Source organism: Muscardinus avellanarius (genome assembly GCF_963383645.1).
Source record: "Muscardinus avellanarius genome assembly, chromosome: 3".
Taxonomy (NCBI): Eukaryota; Metazoa; Chordata; class Mammalia; order Rodentia; family Gliridae; genus Muscardinus; species Muscardinus avellanarius.
This window is the reverse complement of record NC_137788.1, coordinates 57,686,255-57,712,560: the sequence shown is the minus strand read 5'-3', so window position 1 is coordinate 57,712,560 and position 26,306 is coordinate 57,686,255. Positions and strand designations below refer to the sequence as shown.

At 40.5% G+C, this 26,306-nt stretch overlaps 1 protein-coding gene across 4 annotated transcripts in view; it reads right to left on the bottom strand.

Annotated features, from left to right (window-relative positions):
* Positions 1–26,306, bottom strand: part of PDE4B (phosphodiesterase 4B) — a gene marked incomplete at both ends in the record, with an annotated part of 454,207 nt that overhangs the window by 110,927 nt on the left and 316,974 nt on the right. For all 4 annotated transcript variants that reach the window (XM_080690739.1, XM_080690737.1, XM_080690738.1 and 1 more), the window contains 4 exons: positions 4,403–4,452; positions 12,379–12,449; positions 12,582–12,618; positions 20,349–20,543. In XM_080690739.1, coding sequence (XP_080546865.1) covers positions 4,403–4,452; positions 12,379–12,449; positions 12,582–12,618; positions 20,349–20,543 — 353 coding nt within the window. The remainder of the gene's footprint in view (positions 1–4,402; positions 4,453–12,378; positions 12,450–12,581; positions 12,619–20,348; positions 20,544–26,306) is intronic.

Below are 26,306 nucleotides of genomic sequence, written 5' to 3'. Positions count from 1 at the left end.
GATTTTCAGATGGCCCTGGGCTCAGGCACACTTGGAAGCTCTGGCAAAAAATGAGAACCGAACCAATGTCCAGGCTTTCTGGGTTGCTTGGAATCAAAGATAACTCACCAAGCCCCCTGACCACATCTTGAACAGATCCTGCATCTGGTATACCCACTTCAGAAATAGTCACAATCAAGTAAAGGCAGGGGAGGAACCCATATGGAGACTTGGCCTTCTAGGAGAAAGCCTCTTTCTTTTGATCAACTGGTAAAGAGTCATTTCCTCCTCCAGAATGGCCTAGATACATATTAGAGAAAAGTGAATTTCATGGAGCACTGAAAAAAACCATCTCAGACTTTACTGAAAAGGCCTCTAGTAAGCCTATCTCTATGAACACAGTTATTTTTTTTCTTGAAATGCATTTCAACTGACTGATTTTAAAAACCATCATAAAAACAAGGATGTAGATGTCAAGGCTGAGACAGACTTTGGGTCTACAGAAGTCCAGCTTGATGCCTCAAGGCAATTCTCTAGTCCCCTTGGTGACATGGTTTGCTCTCATTTCTGGTGACCCATATAAATTTCAGGTTAACTGATCTGCAAGTGGTGGTGTTCCTGCTCAATATGTTTAATGGTTAATATTAGAACAGAAATAATTAGTATAGAACATCTCACCTTATGCACCAGCTTGGCTGCTAAAATATTATATATACAATACATTTTATTATAAATCAAGTCTCACTTACATGACTCAGAAGTGCTGGATATTAAAAGAAATACTTCCTAATCCTTTAATAAAGCCAAACAGTCATTTTGTAAAGGCAGAGATGACTTGGTAACTTATCTCCTGAGTAAATTACTAGTTTAAACATACTGATAGTCACCAATGAGATGCATACAAGAGCAAAGGATGCTGGGCTGGGGAGAGTGGAACAGCAATTGAATAGCTGTGCGTACGATACCACCTACATTGAATTTTTTTTTTTTTTGCCAATTATGGGCCTTTTTTTGTTGAAGATAGTTTTGGAGCCTGAAATCCTGAGAATTATTTCAATTATTCATTTTGAAATGTACATGTGACAGAATTCAAGAAAGAGAGTCTCATTAAGTTGCTGACAGCTTCACTGAGTTGCTGAGGCTGGCTGTGAACCTGTCTGTGATCCTCTTTTATCAGCCTGGGACTACAAGCATGCACCATCATACCCAGACCTTTTTTTTCTCTTTTCTTTTCTTTTCTTTTCTTTTTTCCTTTCTGCTTCAAACCTTGAGTACTACATAGAGAAAACCTGAAATTCATGCTTCAATACCTCCCAGAAGTCTTTTGACTGATCCTTCTCAGCCTGGAGCACAGGGCTTCCCAACTATTCGTCTTTCTGGCTTTAAAATTCTCCACTACTTTACCTGGTTTTCCTTCTCAAGGGGCCAGAGTGCTACCTTCTCAAATTTAACTTTTTTTTCAAAGCCTATGTGGACACACCAACATGTGTAAGTAGTTATAGAACATACTTCAAATGTCTTAATTTCAATGTAACTAAATTGATTTTTAATATAGTAGAAAACCACAAGTGAATATTTTTCACAGCATAGAGCTAAAGATACAGGCTCATTATTTAATTCTCACTATTAATTTAATGATCATTTGCCTTCAGATGAAGCCACCACATTTTATGTAGTTCCCATGGTCAATTCACCATGTACCAAGCTGTTGCCACATGAAAATCGCCACACAAAGGCATCACGAATGGTAAAGAGATGAGCAAGGTGCAGCCCCTGCTCTCAAGAGCTTGAGCCCCAATGGAGGAGACACACCAGCCAGGAATTACAGTGCACCGTAGAACTACATTGTCGCCACAGCACAAAAAAGCAGCAATTATGCCAAATTAAAAAAATAATAATAAGATAGCTTTTCAAAGGGAGGAAATTTGTGTTAAGCCACGAGCACTGAAATTATCTTGGTTTAACAATGAGAAAAAAGGTATTTCAAACTGAGAGATTTCCTTTGATTTCCCCATCGAATGTTTTAGTGAATTATCCATTTGTAAAAGTAAATGTACCGATTTAACCTTGGCTTCTGACAATTAGCTTGAAAATGAGTTGCCTTTCCTTCATTTATATAGAAGAAGAAGAGAGGGAAGAGGAGAAGAAGGAAGAGGAAGAGGAGGAGGAACCACCTTTTAAAATTTGCCTTTCTCAGACTCCCTTCCCTACAGGAATTCACTTCTTTCTGTAATAAATCACATTGTTGCTAAATCTGTTTAAATTATTATGGATTTCTTATAACCTTTTATCTTAGACTTCAATTTCAGGTTCCATACTAATCAATGAAAACCTGATTTTATTATCATGAAAAATCATGTTTTAAAGAAGCACTCTGGTTCTCTATTCTGTTTGCTCTGGGCCATTTATTTGTCATTCCCCTTTAAAGTTTCTATTTAAACACACCTCTTTGTCATATGCTGATAAATATTAAAATAACAGGAAAAATCTGCCTGACTTTTTTTAAGCTGATAATAAGAACAAAACACGGGATGTGTGTCTCCTCCTTCCTTTTCTGACTGTGGTTAAACGTTAAGAAGGTTTTGAAACCCATAATTACGTAATAATTAGTATCACTACATTTGGCTTCCTAATGAAAAGCCAGGATTTTTGTAGTTTGCCACAAAGACAGACACAAACAAATTTCCTAAGTGGTATTGTCATGCTTTTGCCCCATTGTTTTAAAAGTATTTAGCAAAAGAATTTCTAGTTGCCAAACTAGGGTGACTGTGCCAATAATCACATACAACAATCTTTCCGACAGCATCTTTGGCTAATGAGCTAATTTATAGCATCGTAAACATCACATATTCTCCTAATGTTTGTCAGTATTTGTTACAAGAAAAAGAAAATATAGTCAAATTGATACCAAAACATCTCCACGAATTTGGCAAAGAGAAATGACAGCCGTAGCACCTCACTGGCAGGACAGGAAAATGAAACAGCAGACATTTCAAACCCAGCTCCTTTCATCTCCAGCAACAACACCAGCTATATGTTAAAACACTGCATTTTGCTTCTTTTTATAAAACTTCTGAAGGGAATAGTACGTCCAGCACACCAGGTTTTTGAAGTCCATAGTTAAGAGTACTATTTACCTCTTTTTATTTCCGATCAGATGGCTCTGGAGTAAACTCACCCTTACTTAATGCCTTTCCTTTATTTTTATTCTTGTTCTTGATCTTTCTCTTATAAAAATATTTTTAAAAGCATTTGCCATAAATACTTCCAAAGCCAATGAGCCTATAGCGCCCACTGCTTTCGTTTCTTTCTTTTAGAAGTCAGGCTTTTATAATACCTCCATTATACTTATGGTCATAATACTAGCAGGAGATCACAACATCTAAGTAGGGAAGATCATAAGAGAAGGGGAAGAGAACAGCACTGCTGGAAATAGAAAAGAGTCCACCGTGATGTTAGACGTCAGGTGATCTTACTATGAGTTCATCTACATGGCTTCTCTTGTTTTGCCGAAATGCACTGCTACAATAGTAGGCAGGTTCAAGGGGATAAACTCCATTTGGACTTTGGAAGAGGTCATCTAACTGGTTGGGTTTTGTGTAACGAAGAACTTATATTTCACATATCTCCATGGTGTCCCTTTGAGATGGTCCTTCCCCTTAGCCCTCAACAATACATGAAAAGCAAATGCACAGTACTAAAAAAGGGGAGATTCGGTTTTTAAAAAACAACTTAGTAAGGCCTTCAGAAACTTGGCAAGACCCTGTTTCAAAATAAAAAATAAAAAGGGCTAGTGGGTCAGTTTGGAGGTAGAATGGTCCTGAGTTTAATCCCCAGTACCCAAACAGACAAATAACTAAACAAACACACACACACACACACACACACACACACACACACACACACACACACAGAGTAAATAAAACAACAACAACAAAAACACCTTGGAGAAACAAAAGTGTAAGAATTCCAAGAGAAATGATTTGTGTCCTGAAAAGAACCTCTGTTCTCCCACCTGGAGAGGACGTAGATCAAGTGGGATCTAGAGCTGACACTTAGAGGAAAACCACTAGCACACCCTGGAGGCCCTCTGGCCAGCGTGGGCACCTGAGGTCTTTGAGGTTAGAGCTCCTGGAGTTCACTGGGGTCAGCCAGCAAGCTGAGGTCAAGTCGCACTCTTCAGCACAGCCTTGCCTCCCCCTTCTTTTCTGGGAAAGAGCTGTGCTAGGGATTCATCAGGTTCCCAAAACACAGGCATACAATGGGCAAATTATTTAATAGTGCTTTTAGTTGGGTTTCACCATGAGGGATTCTTCTGAGAGCCACAATATGCAATCAGACGCCACTATTCTAAAAACAGTTCTGAACAAGAAGCACATTTATTACTTTGAGGCATGGAAGCAGATGTTATGGCGAGGCCTACCTGGCAGGTTGGCTCTGGAGACAGGAGGCTGACTAGCTGCTGGGGACCTCCTGTGGAGAAGGAGAAAAGAAGGGCTCAGTTTGTGTATTAATGCTCCCACCCACAACGGTGGAGGAGTTTTTCAGATCTTACTGAGCAATGTAGTGACATAATGCTATCTCCGGAAAGCAGGCTTCCATAACATGGGCAGACGAGTGCAATTCTCTCACATCCAGATGGCCTGGAATTTCCCTCTGCACAGCCTCAGGATGCCCCAACTCTCCAGGAAGGAAGCTGCTTACTCCAGGTCTCTAGTTGGTTCCTCTGTTTTCCATCCCAGGAGTCTCTCAGAAGAGGAGATGCTTGCTCAGGCATCAATCCAAATGTCAGAGTGAATCCCAGTTCTATTGGGAGGTGCTGTAGGTTATGAGGCAGAGGAACCCTTAGAGACCAATCAGTTTAGGCCCTACATTTTTTGAACCTTGGGAAACTGAGACCCAGAGAGGGAGAGTCACTCACCAAAGGTCACAGAAATATTAGGAACAGGAACCCAGTTTGCTAACACAGGGATCTGTCTTTTTGAAGGAACCTGGACATCATTCTTCAACAAGCTTGCTGATATCAAAAGTCAAAAGAAACAGGCAAATAGACCCATGTTCCACTAATAGTGGGGTTCCTACTCATTTTCTTCCTTGTTTCTTTTTCTTTCTCTGTACATCTCCCCCAGTTTTGCTGGTTTCATCATCCTTCTGATGCCTAGCAGGGGTACCTCTGGCAGACTTCTCTGGGTGCTCCTTGCATTGCTAGAGATGCTCCAAGGAATAGCATAGAGTAGTGCTATCAAACTTTACGGTGCTTGAGAATCTCCTGGAGAACTTATTAAGACGCTTAATTAGGCCTTATCTCTGGAGTTTCTGGTTCAGTAATCATAGGGTGGGCTTGAGAGTTTGGGTTTCTTTTTTTAAATTGAATTTATATTTAAATTGGTGCATTATAGTCTCACACAGTGACACACATGCACAGAGCACTTCATGGGCTTCCTCCAGCTCCCTCCCCACTCCCTCTTCCCCATATAGGGAATTGGGATTGGCACTGATACTCTCCCATATGTATATAATGTCAATGAAAGTGATTCCTTCATTGATTCTCCTTCTTCCTCTCTCACCCCCTCCCCTAGATCACTTCCCTGTCTCCTCTGGGGTTTCTCTTTCATCTCAAGTCCCTCTTATATCCTGATTACTCCCTAGCTTCTGCATATGAGAGAAAGTATATGACTCTTTACTTTCTGTGACTGGATAATCTCATTTAACACAATGTTCTCCAGGTCCGTCAATTTCTTTTTTACAAACTACATAAGTTTGTTCTTTTTTTATTGCCAAGTAGAATTCCATTGTGCACATATCCCCTAATTTTGTAGTTCCCAGGTGTTATTGATCTGAGGACCATTTCTTCAGAAATGCTGGTAGTAAGGACTTTCTGCCCCACTAAAGACAGTAGAATACTGGCAATGAATAAAAGAGGAGGACTCTAGGCCAGTAGTTCTTAAACATGGACAAGCACCAGATGTTTGGGGGGCCTCTTAAATTCCTTTCCCCATTTCTGTAAAGTCCATTTCAATATACCTGATATGAGGCTAGGAATCTGTATTTTTTTTTTTTTTACTACGTAAATTCTCACACACAGGAAAATTCAAGAAAGAAGCCAACTTCTAAATTTTTTTTTATAAAAGGCCTGAAAAGTTCTGCCAATGAAGGCTCTTCCTATTGGTTTTGCCACATAATCATTTTCCTAGGTTTCTGAGTGCTCCGCATTAATCTCTGCTTCTTTGGGGAGAGCCTAGCATCTTGTAACCATCCATTATAGCTCAGAGTCCATAGACAGAGTCCATAGCCACCAACATTTACTAGCTGGGTGATCCTAGGCAAAGTAACTTAGATTCTCAGTGGCAAAAATTGTCATGTGTGAGAAGAGAAGGAAAACTATCCTCTAGTGATTGCTTTTCTCTGTGACGCACTGTGCTAGGTACTTCTTAGCTTCCACTGGGAGTATTCTCAACATTGGTTAACCAAAGTGCACATGGTTTATAACTGGCAGGGTAAGATTCAAAGCCAAGTCTTTCTGAATCCAAAGTGCAAGCTCTTTCTACTCTACTATCTGTTAATAGATAGTAGAGTAAAAAGGAAAACAAGGGAACAAAACAACAAAAACACAAAAACACCTGCACCAATACCCAGGTCTGTTGTTCAGGAAAAATGAGAGACTGAATTTCAAACTCCTTGGCCTAGCATTCAAAGTTCTTTGCTCTCTGGCATCAACATACACACATTTTCTCACTTATCTCTTAGAATTCCTCTCTGCCTGACATTTCATCTCAAACCACTGGCTGGCTGTGAGTTCCCGCGAATCTTGGACTTCTCCTATTCAGAACATTAAAATTGCAATTAAAATAGGCACTTCAACTTCGTGTTCAGCATATGACTCCTTAGATTTATTTTATTTCATTTTATTTTATTTTGGTGGTACTGGGGTTCCTGGAAGCCCTTCTACCTCCGGGCTACACTCCCAGACCTATTTTATACTTTTTTTTATGTGGAAACAGGGTCTCTTAAGCCAGCGAGGCTGGCGCTGAACCAGCGCGATCCTCCTGTCTCTGCCTCCCAAGCGCGGGGTTTACAAGCCTGCGCCACCACGCCCGGCGACTCCTTAGATTTAAAGGTAAACTTTATGTGGTCAGGGAAGGACTTGCTCACTACTGGGTCCCAGGATGGCAGACAGGATGGCATTTCTCTGTCAAGCACACAGCAAATAGTAGAATAAATGATGAACTAATGGATAGCTGGGTGAAGAGATGGATAAATGAAGGAAAGAATCAACTCATTTTGACCAAGGCCAAGCTTGATGATTTCTTTTTTCCTTGAACAGATCATTTTTCTCTCCTGCTGCTCCTCTGTCAGGCAAATTCTCCCCACACTGAAATTCACCTAATGTTCAAAGATCAGCCATCTTCTTCAAAGGATACCATTCTCTTACCTGAAAATGTCCTTTTTTAGTCACCATGGTGTTTTATCTGTATCTTTAGGGTCAATTTCTCAAGTTTCAATTTATACAGGTAGCTAATATGTTCACTACTAACGTGTGATTGTTTGATGGCAGGATCTGATTCTGACTTCCTTTTCTTAAATCCCCCGCAGGACTCATCAACTTTCTGATCAGTAGGAGGCACTCCACAAATGGTGACGGACTCTTAACTGGATGAACCATGGCTTTAAAAATGATTCGAGGAAGCAAGTGCTCTTTACAAATGTTTTAATATGGTTTTCTTTTCACATGTAGCCTTGGTTCTACACGCGGCTCATATTCCCTGAACACAGCCTGATCTCTTACTGCTGTACCTTTGCACAGCTTGCTCAGCCGAGCCCTTTTCTATTCCTCCTGAAGTGGCTCACTTCTTTCCTGTGTCCAAGGACTGGACGAAGGCATCACCTCTTGGAATGGCTCTCCTTCTGTGAGTGGCCCTCACCTGTGTCTACAGCATCAATCCTCTGCTTGCCCTGTACTGCAATTCTCATCTTCCTGTCTGTCTGACAACTCACCTGAAAACAATGTAAGCAAAGACTGAGTCCTGTTCAATTCATAGCTGTTTCTCTGGAGTCTATCATATTTGGTATAATGTACGTATACAATGAGCATATTTACAGTTAGTACAATGTGATATGAATGCAGGAGAAAATATCAGTTGCTTAGCTTCCAATGGCCCCTAACCTATGGAAGAATAATTAAAAGTTATATGCCTGGCTGCTGGAGATGGTGATAAGAACAGAGAGGGTAATAAGGCCACATCATTAATACTTTCCAGAGAGAATTGGACTATGAATAAGAGGATGGGAGCCTCAGTCCTGGCTCTGGCACATTCCAACTCTGTATCCATCTGCAACTCACCGAACTTCTTATTTTCTTCCCCAATGGGGAGAGCAGGCAGCCACTAACATTTACTGCTGATTTACAATGTGCCAGGTCCTGTGTGAGGGGTTTTCGTATATTTTCTAACTTACTCTAAGGAAATTTGGTTAGGTTCATTCCAGCTCTGAATGCTCCAGATTTTATGATTCTTAGCTAATTTAAATCCCATGCCAATGTACATGAAGCAATAAAAGACATTTCAGATATACAGTTTAAAATATGTGACTTTTCATTCTTTCCCAAATATTGTGTATGTGTAGGCATATATATATATATATATATATATATATATATATACATATATATATATGGTTAAATTATTCTTTGGAAGATTATTAATACAAAGTTGTTACATGATTTTTTTTTTTGGCATTAGATATTGAGACCAGAGTTGTTTATTCTCACTAAGTTGCTCAGGCTGGCCTTGAACCTGCAATCCTGCTATCTTGGCCTCCCAGGTACAGGGACTATAGGCTTGTTACATGACTTTCTGAGAACCATATGTTAGTGACAGAGTTGGGTGATGAAGGAGGACACTTTGCTCCCACTCTGTTGCTGCTAACTGGTAGGCACTCTCAGGCACACTTCTGAGTGCTCCATCAACAAACGCTAGAAGCTGGCACACGCCTCAGGGATGCTTATCTGAATTAACAACTCTCCATGAAGGCCACATTTTCAAAATTAACTCCAGGGACAAAGGAAATGTAGGTTTTAATTTGCAGCCAAGGAATACAGGCCCAATCAAGCATCCCTTCGTGGGGCATACCATGGAGGTGCAAAGAAATGGTCTCAAAAGGAACTCTGAGATTTGCAACCTTTGGGTGGCAAAGCTCAGGCAGACAATGGACTCTTTTATGCAAAGCAAAAAGCCAAAAGATAAAAGAAACATGAACGCACGAGTAGTATAGTTCTATGTGGGAGTTCCTGTTCATATAACAAACCACACTAACCAGATGTCTCATGAAAACCACTCCAAGGACATAATTATTGCTTAAATTTTACGTTAAAGGCAGGGAGTGGCAGCCTGGATCCCAGTCAAATATCCCAGAAAGCAACTTCTGAGTTCAACAAATCTTACAGTTTCGGTTTTTAATATGCCCATGGGGTGGGGGCATAATTGCACATCTGAAATGTCTTTCATTGCCCTTAGTACACTGTATTAACTACTGCAGACAATCTTAGCTTCAGTCCTTTCTCTTGGGCTTTTATAGTTGTTTGAGGGTATAGATCAGGAGACAGGGTAGAATTCATTAAATGGAGTATTGGTTCCCCATGTTGCTCCTTTAGACTGCTCCATTTGGGCTGAAAATCATCGTTTGGGTCTGAGCCTGTGCTATACTGAATCAGTCTTTACTCTTTGATGACACTTGAGTGCAGATTTGCCTTGCTTAACTTTTTGCTGTTAGCTATTGGTTATAGTAAAAAAAAAAAGTACCTGAAATAAATAATAGGATGAGGCTTACATAAATATGGGAATGGATCTGAGGAAGATCAATAGACGCAACTGTTTTATTGCTGGAAAGTTATTCTGTTTGTCAAGAGTGGTTTTCTTTGGATCAGAAGTGCTACTAAGGCCCCTGATTTGAGGGATGGTTTTTAGCCCAAGTGTGGAATTGGGCTCTGGGTCAGTTCTGTGTATGGTAATTCTAATCTCAGGGTACTTGATTCCTGAAAGTTTATGTGGTCCCAAACCCACAAGGCTATCTGAAGACCTAATTCTTGAGAAACAAGTTCAAGCTGACATAGCTTATTAATCAGCAGGGTTAGACTGAATGTCCCGGTACTACTAATAGAGAGAACTACCGAGCCCATGCTAACAAATAAGATTAAAAACACCATGTTCACTCTACCTTTTCTAGTAAGCTACACCATATGATGGTTCTGAGTCCAGTTATGTAAAAAAAAAAAGCCTTGAAAAGTGGCCTTCTTCATCCCTACCTACATCATTTTGGTCCAGGGCTTCACCTTCACATTTTAATTCTCAAAAACACTGTCTTCTGCATTCATAGCCTCTACCTTCGTCCATTCCTTTAGTTCTTCCTAGGTATATTTTTGTTCCAAAGTCGTACGGCAACTTCTTCCTATAACCCAGAAGACTTAATAGGTTTATTAGTCGGGAAGAGCACTGCCATGAGAGCCAGGATGCCAGGTTTCTGATATGTCTACAGTTCCCTAGAAGCTGTGTGGTCACATGCAAGTCATTTGATCTCCCTCTGCTTTGTTTCCTTATCCAGAGAGTGTATTCATGACAACACCTCTCGTGAACATCCTGAGTGGTGACTGGAACTGAGATGATGGGTATGTGAATCCCAGCATTATATTCCTTCTAAATTCAGTAAGAGAAGTTATCAATTATGTAGCTCAAAGTTACTGGGCTAGTTCCTTTTTAAGTGCTTTCCAAACATCAAGTCATTAGTCCTCACAACATCTCAATTTCCATATTAGGAAACAGACACAGAAAAAGTCATTAACTTGCTGAAGATCATAATTTCTACTTGGTAGAATTTATGACCCCAGAGGTGATATCCTATAAAGAAAAAAAGATAAGTATAGGGTAGGGATCACTCCTAAAAATAATTTTCTGAAGAAATGGTAATTTTGCTCCAACAGTTATTTATTCAGAAATTAATATGTGTGATAAATATTTATAGAACACAAATGACCAGGAGTCAGTCATTCTACTAATTTTGGGGAATTCAAAGAAAAATAAGCACAAGTCTCCCCCATAAGTGCCAGACAGTCTGGTGACAGACAGAAATCATAAAGAGATTGTGACAAGTTCTTTCAAGTGCCCTTGGGCCAAATCAGGGCCACTCAGCCAGATGTGGTAGGATCAGGGAAAACATCTTGTTAAATGTGATAGTAGAAATATCATATCACATTGTCATAAAATGAGACGGGAAGGTCGTGGGTTCACGGCCAGCCTCAGCTACTTAGGCAGGCCCTCCACAACCTAACCCTGTTTCAAAATAACAAATAAAAAATAGGGCTGGGGGTGTAGTTCAGAGGTAGGATGTCCCTGGGTTCAATCCTCAGTACTGAAAAAAATATGTATATATATACACATATATATGTTGTGTATATAAATAAATGTATATTTATATATAGCTGGGACCTGACCAAGACACCCACAGGTAGAAAGTGAGATTTCAGGATAAGAGAGCACTAAATCCACAATGAGGATGGAGAAGAGAATATGCAGGGAAACACTAGACCACAATTGTTGAACATAATCCCATGTGGCTAGAGAACTGGTCTGATTATTCACCACTGTATCCCCAGGCACTTCCTGTTAAAAGTAAGCCAGGCAAGGGCAGAGAGCCTGTCTGCTTTGATCACTATCATGCCACCAGTGCTTGGTACAAAGTGGGTACTCAGTACATATTTGTTAATGCATATATATACATATACATATACATACATACATACACACACACACACATATATATATATATATATATATATATATATATATATAATCATGGGTTGAAATGATTTTGGAGGAGAACTTTACAGCAGGGAATAAAAAGCTCAACCCCTTCACTTACAGGCAAAGATACCAAAGATTTGCAATGTTAATTGAAGGTTAGGTATTTAGTTGGGGGCAGAGGAGAACATAATTTCAAAGCTATATGAACCTGTTTATATATTAGGAAAAAACAGGCAACTTGAACCTTTCAGGTAACTCTCATTTTAAGTTTGAATCTCAAGGTTCATATGTCACAATGACTATGAACTACATTATGATGTGAGACTATATGAACCAATAAAAGTATAAAAATTTAATAGCATATATAGTCATTATTGGCCAAAGTGAAAAATATAAAAGCCAACAAAAATAGAAAAAACCCTCATCTCATTATTTCATTTGTTGAGCCTCTCCTCTGTACTAGGTATTAAGGCAACAAAAATCAGTAAAGGCCAGACTACATAATTTTTAATATCTTACCAGTTCCAAAATAATATTTTCAGATTTCATTGTGTATCCTAATATAATATGGAAGGCAAATTTCCGTTGCAATCATTATTTATCTTACTTGTTCGATGTTCCATGAAGGTTTGTGAGTAGAGTGAAGTTGTTCCGCACACTTCTCAAGCTGGCCAGGACCTATAAGAAAAATGTTTCAAATGGTTATGGACAAAAGGGGGCAAATGCCAGCCTCCAAGGCCACAGTCAGAAACCACGCCCAGGGACAGAGTGAGAGGGATGAGAGGGAGCCAGGGCCAGCAGGACACATACCTGGGCAAACGGAGTGACGATCAAGTCATCGCCGTGTCTAGTGAGAAGAGGAAAGAAACATTTAAAAAATGCAGTTGAGTTAGCACCATGACCATAGAAGCCCTATTAGAACCAACTTGAAGTTGAATTAGAACCAAACATAGAAGCTGTAATATTAACACTTTATAAGTGTTAGCAACACAACTGTTCTATACAGTCATTCTACCTGGAGAGAAGGCAGGACTCCCAATCTGGCAAAAATGGGGATCCCAAGAGTGTTTAAGGAAAAAAGAAAAAGAGCAGCTGTTTCAGGACTCCTAGATTTATGGTGATTTCACATTAAAGCATTTGCAAGTAAGCATATATCCTCAGGGTATAGTTCCATTAAATAACAGATCCAAAGTACTGTAATTCAAAGCGACTTGTGGATTTGGGTTGCCAGAGCCAGGAAATTCAAGGGGAGGGCTGCGCTCAGGCACACACAGAGTTGGAAAAATGGTATAACAGTCTGGATAAAGGTTAACTTTGGATTTCCTGGCTTTTGTTGATTTAAACCACAGCTTTAATGCCATTTAAACGCAGATTTCTGTCTGGGAATCCCATTACTTTTTTGTTTTTAATCTTTTTTTTCTTAAAGTATCCAAGGAAAAGCTTTTAATGGGAGTGCACAGACTGACCCTAGTAAAACCATACTATTGTTACTCATTTGGTCCCAAAGTCCTGATTAAGCTGCATCTAGTGTTTTGTAAATCTGTACTTAAGGACCATCAGAAATATGTTTCTAGAAGTGTACCTTCTTTCTCTGGTACTTGCTCTAATTAATCTACTTACACCTATATCCAGCAAGTTCCGCATTGAAAATATCGAGGCAAGACGGCCCGAGCTGCGGTCACTACATCAGTGGAATTTGATGTCATGATGCGACTCAAACAGAAGCTGGTGACAGTGAGCTCCCCATGTGTTGGTCTCCCTCACTCATCTATCCTCACGACAGCCACAACACAGCACCATATCCATTAACTATGTGAGTGCAGCTCGTAATTAGCAGACACCTGCCCTGTACCTGGCACTGAGCAAGGCCGGGATCCAGATTTGAACAGCACGAACATCCTCCTTCACCTTTTTTCTAACAGAGTCTTGCTTAATACGATAGTTTCCTTTCGACCTTTGTCTTTGGCTAGAAGTCTCCAATTTAACCTAGTAAGCTTCCCTGTGCCTATTTTACACAGTGACAATAAAAGAATACCGACAAAGAAGCCTTCTTTGTGGGATCACTGAACGCCAGGCCCCTTCTGTGCATTATTTCACTGTAGTCTTGTGACAAGGCTGCCGGACAGGTACTCTTAGATTTCCCACGTTACAGGTGACACCAAGTCACAGAGCAGTTACACAGTTGCTTGCTCAACTAGCACACAGTTGTAAAGTGGGAGAACTGAGACCGTATGGTTACCAAATTCAGTGCTTCTAAATACCATCCTTCCTGTTTAATGGTGACACTACACAATTGACAGATTTGATTCAGGTTCCATGATCATCCAAATCAGAACAGGAAAGACTGAAAAATAGTCCCCAAACTGGAATAGACAGAATGAGAATACAAACATGGATATTTAGCTGGTCCCAAAAGAGAGGTTAATTACAGGTTAGTGGAAGTAGGAATGGCTTGATTGAGTGAGTACTGATTGAGTGATGGACTTGGAAGAGCGGCCTTTGAAAAGGCAGGGATGCCGCCAATGAAAGAATGGGCTGGAGCAAAGCCATCGAACTGGGAGAGTATTGAGCAAGCCCGTTGAGATGCTCGGTGGCTGTCAGGGTGGAGTCAAGCATATCAACTACAGGCATTTCTAGACAATAAAGCCAGAACATACAACACTCATATTATGGGCGGTCTGGATAAGGATTTTGGAGTTTGTGCTTACCTGAGTAGGAAAAAATAAGAGAGTGAAATTTATAGTAAGACACGAAGTGGGACAAGCAAACAGAAAAGTGTTTTAGGTGGTAAGATGCTATGGATGCAGAGGGATGGGTCAACGGGGGGACAGACACAGAAGAAATGGCTGGGAGGATACAGCAGATGAGAAGAAATATGTGTAGCCAAGAAAGACACAGGGAGAGACAAGTTGAAGAGACCCTAAGTGTCCAGGACTCATCATTTAACTGGATAAAGGAATATTATTTTCAATTTTAAAACTGAGTATCAGAGCAAACAGTCATGAGTAGAGAGAAGAAAGTGAGGAGGAGTTGGGGACTATGAGGGTATTCTTGGAGTTTTCAAAGTCTATGTGGAATGGAGTACTCATGGACATCCAGGTGGTGGTGTTATACAGGAATGAGAGATTTAGGAGTCACCTACTATAGCAGGGGCAGGTAAGGCTGCAGCAGGGGATTGCTTCCTGAGATGGTACTATGTATGGACAAGGAGCCGAACGAAGAACTTAGGGTTCTTAGTATCCCAAAGGAAAGAAAGAGAATGAAGAATCAGGAGAGGAGTGATTGTGATAAATATGGTGTGGTGAGCTACACCAAACACTGCCCCCTCCCAAGTTATCTTCTTAAGATGAACTTTGAGGTAGGTGAAAGGTCTTGCTGTTCACTCCGATTTCTGATGTAGAGTTTGTATTGTTTCATGAGATGTCAGGGTGAGTGTGGGGACAAAGCAATGGCTTTAGAGTCAAGTGATCTTCTGTACTCCTAAATTTCTGGAGTCTAAATATATATATTTCTGGAGTCTAAATATGTGTATATATGTATATATATATATATATATATATATATATATATATATTTATATATATACTAAAACTCTACAAATAAATGATTAAGGAAAGTAAGCAAACATTAACAAGATAGAATATCAGTATGACTGCATTGTGGACCTTTTAAAGTTTAGAAGAAAAGAATATTCAGAAAGAGGAGGTGAATTTTCAGGCCCCAAGTATTGATTCTCTAAAAGGATTTGAGTTGCAAAATCTAACATTTTTTTTTTTACAGACAAAGCACATCATAAAAAGGCTACTAGAGAAATGATCAGATAATGTTTAGTAAGTATTGAGGTATCAGAAATGAAAGAAAAGTAATGAAAATAATTATCAAGGTTAGGGAACTATTATGAATTTTTAAAATAATAATTTGATATAGTACCAATTAAGAGTGAACTGGCATGAAAAAAGCAAAGTACTTGATTATGAAAACTAATGTATTTCCGAATTTTCCAAACTGTTGGAGAAAGCAGTTAGGTTCAGGAACACGGCCAGATATTCAGAACCATTGCACGAACACCCTCTAGTGGCTAAACCAGAATACTGCAATTTTATAGGATAATTGGAGGTGAGATTCCAGTCTGTGGCTTGAGTCTTAGAGGTGGATCTTAGAATTAGGCTGAAGTCTGCTATATAAACAAAGAAATGGTTTCCAATAAAGCAAAAATTCTGTTTCTTAATGAAATCAAATCCTTTGGACTGGATGAGTTAATTTCAACTTTCTCTATTTCCTTTCTGCACACATAATTGTACTTATAACTGATCTTAGTCTGGCTGATAGAGAAATGCATACTGTAGTGGTTAAGAGCAGATATTTTGGAGCTAGACAGCATGGCTTGTTTCTAAACTGAATTATTACTAGCTGAGAGATATCAGGCAACCTCTCTATATCTCAAAGTCTTCATCCATAAGATGGGATTCTGTGACAATTAAAGGAGTTATTCTGTATGTACAAATCTTAATAACAGTGCTTGACATGTAAAACATTTTATTTACTTAGTCATATTTATAGATAGTAGATACTTTATTATTATAAGCAAAGGCCACATGTCTATCTTCCCAGCTGGTGAGAACCTCTTTAAGATACTCATGCCTGCCTTGATTGCAATCAAGAGACCTCATGTTTACAGCATGCATTACAGTTTTCAAAGTGCTCCCACAGGCATTATTTTATGTGATAAAAAAGCTCCTGATTTCAGAGAAAGAGGCCACCAATTATTCTGTTGGCCAAACTTGAACCTTCCTTTTCCCTTACCCCAAGATCAACCACCAACCCCACCTTGATCCTAACTTGTAACTGGTCCCTCTCAGATCTCCATCTTTTAGCATATAGATTGCCAAAGCAACCTTCTATCAGGTTCTTTAGACTTGTGTACTTTTCAAACCATTCTTCATAGCGCATTCAGAACTATCTTTCAAAAACAAGCATCTGATTATATGTATTTTCCTGCTTAAACAGCCTATGTTTAGCCCCCCTTTCCCTGCCTATGTTTGCTTATAGCAGAAAGGCCAACTCAAGAGCAAAGCCCGTTCATAAAAAGGTTCTGCTTCAATCTTCACCACTTCCCCACCCGTCACATTCTCTGTCTCGGCCATACTGAGCTGTAGTGGGCTTCCCTCACAGCTGAAGAGTTAGCTAGCACACGCCTCTCCTCCTGCACCCTCTTCTGCCCACTTCTCTCCTCTACTTGAGCGGTAATTTCTTCAAAGTGGGCCGGTCAGCCTGCCTGGTGAAACTTTTCTAAGTCTGCCTTTATTTAAAACCACCTTTGACTCACTAAGCTCTTAGCTTCCATGCACGAACAGAAATGATCTAATTTTCATCAAAAAGTATTACATTTGAATAAATATTAAAAGAAAGAACAAATATGATCCTGATAACAACTGGAAAGTTAGGCAGAGCAAATATTAATACCATTACTTTTGTTTTTCAGCATCCTTTAAAATTTATGTGTGGGATATCCATATGATTTAGCCACCTGGACTTCTGGCTTTCAAATCTTGATTTCCATTTGGTATCCCAACGCCCTCATTTCAAATGAGAAAATTTTAGTACCTACCACGTTAGGGGTACAGAGATTCAATTAACTAAAATACATAAAATATTTTAAATAGTATATAGCCCAAATAAAATGATCAACAAAGCTTTTATTTACAGGTCATATAAAGACTATAATATCTCTAGAAGTGGAGAGGTTTAATGTCTGAACAGCTGTGGTGCTAGTACATGGGATGGTCCTAAGTCTAACTCGAGTCATAGGACCTACATGGTACTTTTGGGGTAATTTATCAATCAAGAGGTCTTAAACTGGAAAAGCTGTGATTTGTGCTTTCCCTCTAGGATCTTAGGTCTCATTTCCCTTGATGACTCCCTCTCTAGAAACCACTTGGTTCTTCCGGTAAATGGCAGCCTTCAAAAGCCCCTTGACTATGTAAAGCTTTAAAATTGTGATAAGCAAAAGACAAAAGCCCTGGGCCTCTTCCTCTGTGGCTTTGCAGGTGATAAGCAGTACTCCTTCTCTCCAGGGCAGTTCCTGCCACAGTTTTGGGCAATAAAATTAGCCTCACCAATTTTAGTACTTTCTGTTCTCATTGGGAAATCTGTACTTCAGTATGAGAAGACCTTACGTGAGACATGACTACAGTCCACCAACTGGCAGAAACCAACAGATCATTGCCACATCTGGGAAAGCATCTGAAATCTGAAATTTCCTTTTGGGACCTTGTGGTGATCTTGTTTTATTTCACAAAAAAAGACATGTCGATCTCTGCTTTGTTGTTAAGAATTACAGCCACTTTAAACTTTCTACTCACATTTTTATTCTTTGTATGTTTTACACACTCTGCCTATCTATAACTTCCTCTTACCTCTCTGAAAGATGAGAAATGTCTAAAAGTCAGTGTTTCCTTTATTGTTAGGATTTAATGTAGTGGAATTATGCAAAGTTTTCCCATGTTCTGCTATGGTGAAGTCTAGACAGGTTTTGATCTTCTTGGTGGAGGAGAGAATTCCTAGTACATTCATTGTTGAAGCCCACTGTCCAAACCTTAGTCAGAAATTGCCAAGTCTGCATGACCTATGACCTGGCGGCTGCCTCTCTTTCAATCTCCAGTGCCTCTATTCTGCATTCATGTTTTCCATCTGGTAGTAGAGATGCTACTTTGAAATTTAAAGAGCATAGAGAAAAAAAGTCCAAAGTTATGGGATTTGATAACTGATATGGTTTAGATATGGCTTGAATCTATCCCCAGTGGTTCATAGTCTCGAAGTTGGGTCCCCAGGATAGTGATGTTGGGAGGCAGTGGAATCTTCAAGAGGTGGGACCTTATATAAGGTAATTAGGTTGTTGGGAATGTTGCCTTTGGATTAATTTAGGACTCACAGAATGAGTTAGCAATCATGAAAATGGGTTGTTATAAAGCAAATTAAGCATACTTACTTGGCCCCTTTGACACAGGTCTAGCTTATTTCTTTCACTTTTTTCTCTGCCATGTTGAAATACAGCCAGGGACCCAATGCCATACTCTTTGGATCCTCCAGCCACCAGAACTGTGAGCCAAATAAACCTCTTTGTTTTACAAAGTGCTTAGTCTTAGGCATTTTGTTATAGCAACAGGACATGGATTGACAACAATAATACACAGCTACATTGTGGAATATAGTACGAGATGTAGCCATAGGATAGGAAAACGTATGGCAGTCTCTCAGAGTCTCAGCTTCCTCATCTACAGAGTAAGGCTAATGGACCTACCTGACAGAGTTACTATGATGGGTAACAGAGATAATCTATGTCTAGAATTCTGGCTCCACTGCAGGTGCTCATTACATGTTGGCTTCCTTCCACTCTATCGAGTTAAATGTATGTGTGTGTTCTTTTATCATTCTGATTTAGATGTAATCTCCTTGAGCATGTGCAAACTTTGGGGAAATGAGATCTGTTTTTAACTCATCTGTCAGTTTTCCACTGTTTTGTTCATCTTTTATCCTCAGGTCTGGCATACTGCATGGTACATAGAAGAGTTTCAGTAAATATTTGCCAAATGAATGAAAAAAAATGAATTTTGGCCCACACAATGACTGCGATATTTTAGGGTTGGGGTGCTTCTGCTAAAATTTGTTGGCAGAAAGGTCTTAAGGAATATTTTCTTGCTGCTTGCTTAAAAATGCCCCCTAACCCTTTATAAGAAGGTGAGCCCTTTTGGCTTCTTTTCTAATAGAGGAAGAGAACCCAGTGGAATTTTCCAGGTTGGAGACTTTAGGGAACAACTGATATTTTTATAACATATGATGTTAAAAGCAACTGTATGTGTGCCCAGAAACCTTTTAGGGCATGGATTTCAGCATTCAATTTTATTTGGTTTCAGAAATTTAATAAGCAGGCAATACAACCCAGTTATTGTTCTTTAAATGAAAATTAGAGAGCTACAATTAATAGCAGAAAACAAAAATATCAGCTGTGTTTTGTAGGGCAGTGGAGTGTGTTGTATCTTACCAAGGAGCCAGGCAACAAGTGGGTATTTTGTTAAGGTTCCAAAGAAGGGATCTGGGCCTGTAGCTACATGATGGCTTAGTTAAATGTCACCAAGTGAAGGCCACTGAGAGAGGAAGAAGATGACCAGCCACCATTCTTCACCTCCACTGGAGCCTCATGCAAACAACACATGTAGCTGAAAATTCAAGTGTGATTTGCAAGATGTCTGGAGGTTCTCATTCCATAAACGATTCAGCAGTTCAGGAAATGAAGCTCAGTGGGGGAAAAAAAAGCTTTAAAAGTATCAATAACAGATGTGAAGGGAACACTGGGCCTGAGGTTTTCAACACCCTTGGAAACCTCAGCTACAAATCTGCATGCCATAGAGCGTTAGTGCCCTGATGATGCTCATCCCTGTACCCTCTGTTCTTGTCCATCTCCTTCCTCCCTTCTCCCTCAGGTTAAAGGGCAACTGTTGCTGATGCTGCTGCAGTGACTGGGTTAAGGATGAAATAAGCGTGAGGCAGAAAACCAGGCAAGAAGAGTTCTCAACTCACTGTTCGCTTGGAAGTGATGAGTTTCTGGACATCGCCTTTGGTGACAAGTCATAGTCGCTGTCTGATCTGTAGAGAAAGGATTCTCTGCGCTGGCTGTGTCCAGGAAAGGTGGCATGAAGCACCAGCCCAGAGGAAGAGCTGGCCTGGGGGTCCAGTGGGCTCCGACCTGGGGATGGGCCATTTTCCACATCAAAGCTGAAAGAGAAAACCGGAAACTGGTCAAGTGAGAATCGTGGAGGAGGACATCTAACGTATGTTGAAAACCCATGTGTGACGGGCTCTGTGTGCTGGCCCATTACATACAGCTTTGTGTTCTGCAGAAAAGTGTAGTCCTTAATTCATCTCTCAATTGCAGTCATTATTATTTTCCACTTGCACACAGGAAACCGAGTTCCATAGGAGTTTAGTCATTTACCTGGGTCCGATGTTGGTAAATATTAACCCAGGACCAAGCCCCATGACCTTTCCTTCAGCAGTATGAGCAGCTTTGACAAATTTAGAATGAGAGCCAAGAGCAAAATAATTTGGTGATAATCAGCAGCTCTCCGGGGGGCGTGCAACTCAGCTCTAGGTGTCAGACACTGAGCTGACATGGGAAGGAGCCTTTCTTCTAGCTGGAACACTTCTTTCCATAAATAGCAGAGTCTCATTAAAGATACAATATGCATATTTCTAAATGTTTTGGGAACAAAATGTTATCCTGAAAACATCCACAGCCTGATTAGATGGGAGGCCTGAGATTTAATATTCATCCCAAGTTTAACCATCCCAAATGACTCAATTAATCTGATATCAACAAATTTCTATCCAAGGCAGCAGAGCGTGGTCTCTCGGGGAGGACACCCCCTTCCCTGGCTCCCTCAGAGGAGTGCAGGTGAGATTTCTGGTCAGTCTCCTTCATTTTGGGAAGGAGCACTGGAGCTCAGGATTATGTGAATGAGAGCTGATCAGTGAGGATGCAGACGTGAGCAAGAAAGGATTTGTTTTCTCTCTCCATGCTGGTCTCACACTAAGCACCAAGTCCTGCCCATATTCTCTTTTATTATTTCATGTGCACTTCTCTGTACACAGCCTCCCTTAGCTTCAAATGGACAATAAGCCTCCTCCCTAGTATTTTTCTAAAATGCTCACTGCTCCCCAGCTAACACTTTGGAGAGAGATATTGTGAAAGGGGCATGGGGCTGGGTATGCTCTTCTGCCCCCAAATTAGATCCTAATAGTTGGCTTCCTTTATACTCATTCAGCTGACACAATTTATTTCTACATTCTTGGTTCATTTCTCTCACTAGTTCTGACAGTGCTGCTCTCTTAGGGTAGATTTTGCTTCTATTTCTTCAGTTTACAATGTTCTTTCTCATATATTATTTCATTTAATCCTAACAGCCCTCAAACTATATGCTATGATTCTTTTCTGCAGTTGAGGTAGGCAAGGCTTAGGGTGATGTGAATTCTTTGCTAAAAATTACAGGCTGGAATAGCAGTTTTCTCTCCCCATTTATCCATGAGGATATGTTCCAAGACCCCCAGTGGTCATCAAATTTCAGATGATACCAAACTCTCTATATGCTATATTTTCTCCTATAAACACATACTGGTAGTACAGTTTATTTTGTAAATTAGTCACAGTAAGAGATTAATAACTAATGAGAGAAACATTATAAAATATTCTATATTTCAAATGAATGAATTACTTATTCCTGGAATTTCTCATTTTTTTTTTGAACCACAGTTGGCCACAGGTAACCGAAACCATGCTGACTTAGGGTGCAGAGAAAGGAGGACTGTTTTAACTTATACGTGAACCCAAATCTTCCAATTCATTTCTTAACAAGTGCCAACTTCCCTAATCATAGAGTCGCACAATGGCTCACCTGATAATGGAATATGGTTTCTTTTCTGTTTCTGGATTTAAATGAAAGTCGAGGTTGGTATGTAAAGGGTCAATCAGACTAAGAGCAACTTTGGATTGTCTTTTACATGAACACAGGGGAGGCAGTAAGAGACCCCGAATGTAGCTTTTCTTGAAACAGGAAAAAAAAAGTGACACATTATGGTGCTTCCATAGAGAACATTCTGAGAAACTGCCTTTAGTTAACCCACAAACTCTAGGTGTCTGATAAGAAGCAGCGAGACAGAATCTCTGGATAAAAGACCAAGAAAGAGCCACAGAAATCCAGTACAGGTTTGAGCTTTCAAGATGCTACAGATGGATTTTCTCAGCAGGCAGGGATGGGACTGCTTCCCGAAGACCACAGGCAGGCAGGCGGGTAATCACTCATCCACACCAGCCTGCTTGCCAGCCTGCCTGGAGGTCGAGTCCTGTTGTAAGCCACATAAGTTGCAGCAAGTGAAAATATAATAAAACAGACTCGCAAACTTCCCTTGGGTGAGATCTGCACTAGTCATGGAGCAAAATAAAGAGCTACTTTGTGGATAAGGGCTCTTTTGTGCCACCCCAATCCCGCAGAACCTTTAGGTCCAGTTGCTGCCTCTGCACCCTTCCTAAGGACCAAGAGGGCAAGTTCTTAAAGGTGAAGGTGAGATTACACAAAGCCTGACAGTGGCATGAGCTTTGATGTTTCAAAATAACAGTGGCATGCTGTTATTTATCTCCTATGCATCTGTAAAGCCTTTCAGGTGTTAAAACAGCAATATGTTTTTCTAACAGTTGGTATCTGCCTGCTGCGCCAGGCCCTCCACTATGGGCTAGACTTCACGGTGATCCACTAACCAGAATTGGTGTCTGGGACAGCAGGGAATCTTTAGCTCCAGCACTGTGGCCTGGGTGCATTTAATCGGCCAGTACTCATGTGGTATCACTCATTAAATGTCATGAATATCATTGCTGTATGTATCTGTGTGTGCTAAAACCTTAGAAGAGGGGCCAAGTGGGCATGGCCACCGAGCTCTCAGAACTGTGGCCATCCAGGGTTCTGCCAGGCTCACCCTGCCTTCTTTTCTGCTAGAGGCCTTCCTACGGGGCAAGGGGTGAGTCCACAAAGCATCACCCTGAAAGCCAGTGCCACAGGCCTTCTGTACCTACTGTTAGCATCTAGGAAGTTCACTCCTGCCAGGCAAACTGGGACTGGACCCAGACACCCAGACTCTCTCCAAGCCCTTCCTCTTTGGGTTTGTGATCTTCCTTCCTCCCCCTGCTTAAATGCACAGGAGAGCTGGCTGGAATTTAGAAGAAGCCAGGGAAGAATTCTCTGGTGCAAAGAAGCAGTCTTCGGGAGACAAATGGCCTTTCATATTCCCTGGGGCACTGTTTCAAAGCAACCAACACAGATGTACAACTTTGGAACAAACATGAATCACCAACCAGACACCAGTCCCAGTCACAGCAAAATCAGCGGGCAGACATCACAATACATCCCACAGATCCAGGGAGGTTGGGAGGGGTGCGGGCTAGGGGGAGACTGAAGACAGACTTAATGAGCAAAATGAATATATCCCACAAACTACAGTACACTGTGGCAGACACAAGCACACACCGAGGGTCAGTGGTTATTTTGGGTAATTTTTGCCTCTCTTAATCAGGACACATATTTCACCTTTAGGCTTCTTTAAATTATTTTATTTATTTTTTTATTTATTTTTTGTGGTACTAGGGATGGAACAGGGGCATTCTACCTCCAAGATACATCCCAGCCCTATCTCCCCCCCCCTTTTTTTTTTTTTTTTTTTTTGCGGTACTGGGGATGAAACCCAGGGGCATTCTACTTTCTAGTGATGCCCCCAGTCCTATTTTTTCTTCTTTATTTTGAAACAGGGTCTCACTGAGTTACAAAGGGCCTCAATAAGTAGCTGAGGCTGTCCTTGAACCACAATCCTCCATCTCAGCCTCCCAAATACTGAGATTATAAGCATGCACTACCTTGAGGCTTCTTAAAATTAACAAAAAGTCTTTATAAAAGTAACATAAAATGATATTAGAAAACATAAAACAAAAGAGAAAAGGACAGTTTTATTACCAGCAATTTAGCATTTTTTTCATCTGAATATTTCTTTCCTGCACAACTGGATCTTGACTTTTTTTTTCACAAGGTTTTGCAGTGTACTACAGTTTCCAGACTTATCATCTTTCCATGGGGCATTTACTATTTCATCTAACATTTGTGTTACCATTTTCTTATCCTTCTCCTTACCTTCTGCCATTGGACTTATGATTCCAAGCAGTGCTGCAGTCAATAACTTTACAATTCTGACTACTTCGACATTTACAACATTTACATGAGGTTAGTTTCAGGTGGATTAAGAGAGGAGGTCACTCATGAGTTTCTAAGTGTAAGATACCTACTTGCCTGGAAGAGGTTGCCCACATCAACATATAGATGGAAGCAGCCCTGAACATGGGTTTTCTTCTAGGATCAGGGACCCCTCCCTCCCAGTCCTGCTCTCTGATCTCCAGGATCCTGGATGCTGCTCTCTCCCACCACGTGGATCTTTCTACTTCTCCCTGAAACTGCTGACCTCCTTGCATTGAATCAGTGGCCCATTGTCTAAGACCTAAGGTCTTAACAAACATTTTATTCTACTCTGTATTTAGAGTTCTCAGCTCCTCAGGCAGCAGGGCAGAGCGGTGATGCTGTGCATGAGAAGTGACCCCTGTAAAGAAATGCCCTTCCATCTACCCCTCCTCTGTGCTCCCTAGCATCGCTTTACCACAGCACAGTGGCCCCTCAGTATCTACAAAGCTTGGTTCCCAGACCTCTTGCAGACACTAAACTCCATACATGCAGATGCTCAAGTTCCTATTATGAAATGGCACAGTGTATTAACCTACACATGTCCTCCTGTATGCTTTAAATCATCTTTGGATTACTTATAATACCTAATTCAACATAATTACTATGCAAATAGTTGGTACACAGTTTCTTTAAGGAATAATAGTAAAAAACAAAGTCTATACATGTTCAGTAGAGATGTGATATTTTTTCAAATATTTGTCACCCATGGTTGATTGCATTCACAGAACTCACAGACTGGAGTGGACAACTGGACTTTTTCATAGTATCTGCACTTCTCTCTTTAATTTTCTGTTCTTGTAGCTGTCCCCAATAGACTGTCATATTGAGGTGAGAAATATTACTCATTTTTCAATCCCAGACATCTGGATTAGAGACTAGTAAAGAGTAGGTCGTCAAAACATGTTGACCAAATAAATGAATACCGTAACTTAATGTGAAACATCTCTCTCCCTCTCTCTCTCTCTCCCCCCACCCCCACCTTAGGAGTTGAACTCAAGAAAGTTCTACTTCCAAGCTACACCCCCAGCCTATTTTATTTTTTGTGGTGTGTTGACCTGGAAATGTTTATCCTCCTGTCTCAGACTCCCAAATATTGCAGGTCTGTGCTTCAATTCCCAGCTCCCCTCCCCAGAATTTGAGAGACTGAAATGGGAGGATTGCAGTTTGAAGACAGCCTCAGCTGCTAGTGAGGCCCTTTGCAACTCAGTGAGACCCTGTTTCAAAATAAAGAATAAAAAAATAGGGCTGAGGATTTAGCTTGGAGGTAGAATGCCCCTGGGTTCCATCCCCAGTACTGAAAAATAAGAGTCTATAGAAATGTCACTTTAATTTCTTTGATTAGGTTTGTGAGATAATGGTGTAAAAATAAAATAACTAAAAAAAGCATAGTTGTGTTCATCCTGAGCAAAACAAATCCACAAAGAAATAAATCCACATAGAAATATCGCTAGCTTAGATGTCTGAAATGGTGACATCTTTTACACTAACTCTTGTGAGAGGGAATATCTTCCCATAGAATTCTATTTGCCCTCTTCAACTCTGATTTTTTTTTCCCTTCATAAAAGCAGGAACATCTCCTTCTCCACACCTTTGCCCTTAGTAGTCTCCATTGCCTAGGAATCCTTGCAAAGCCAGCCCTGGGCTGGTGACAGGAAGGAGCCAGCAGATGGCAGAAGACTGCCACCACTCCCTCCCTCAGGCCTCAGCC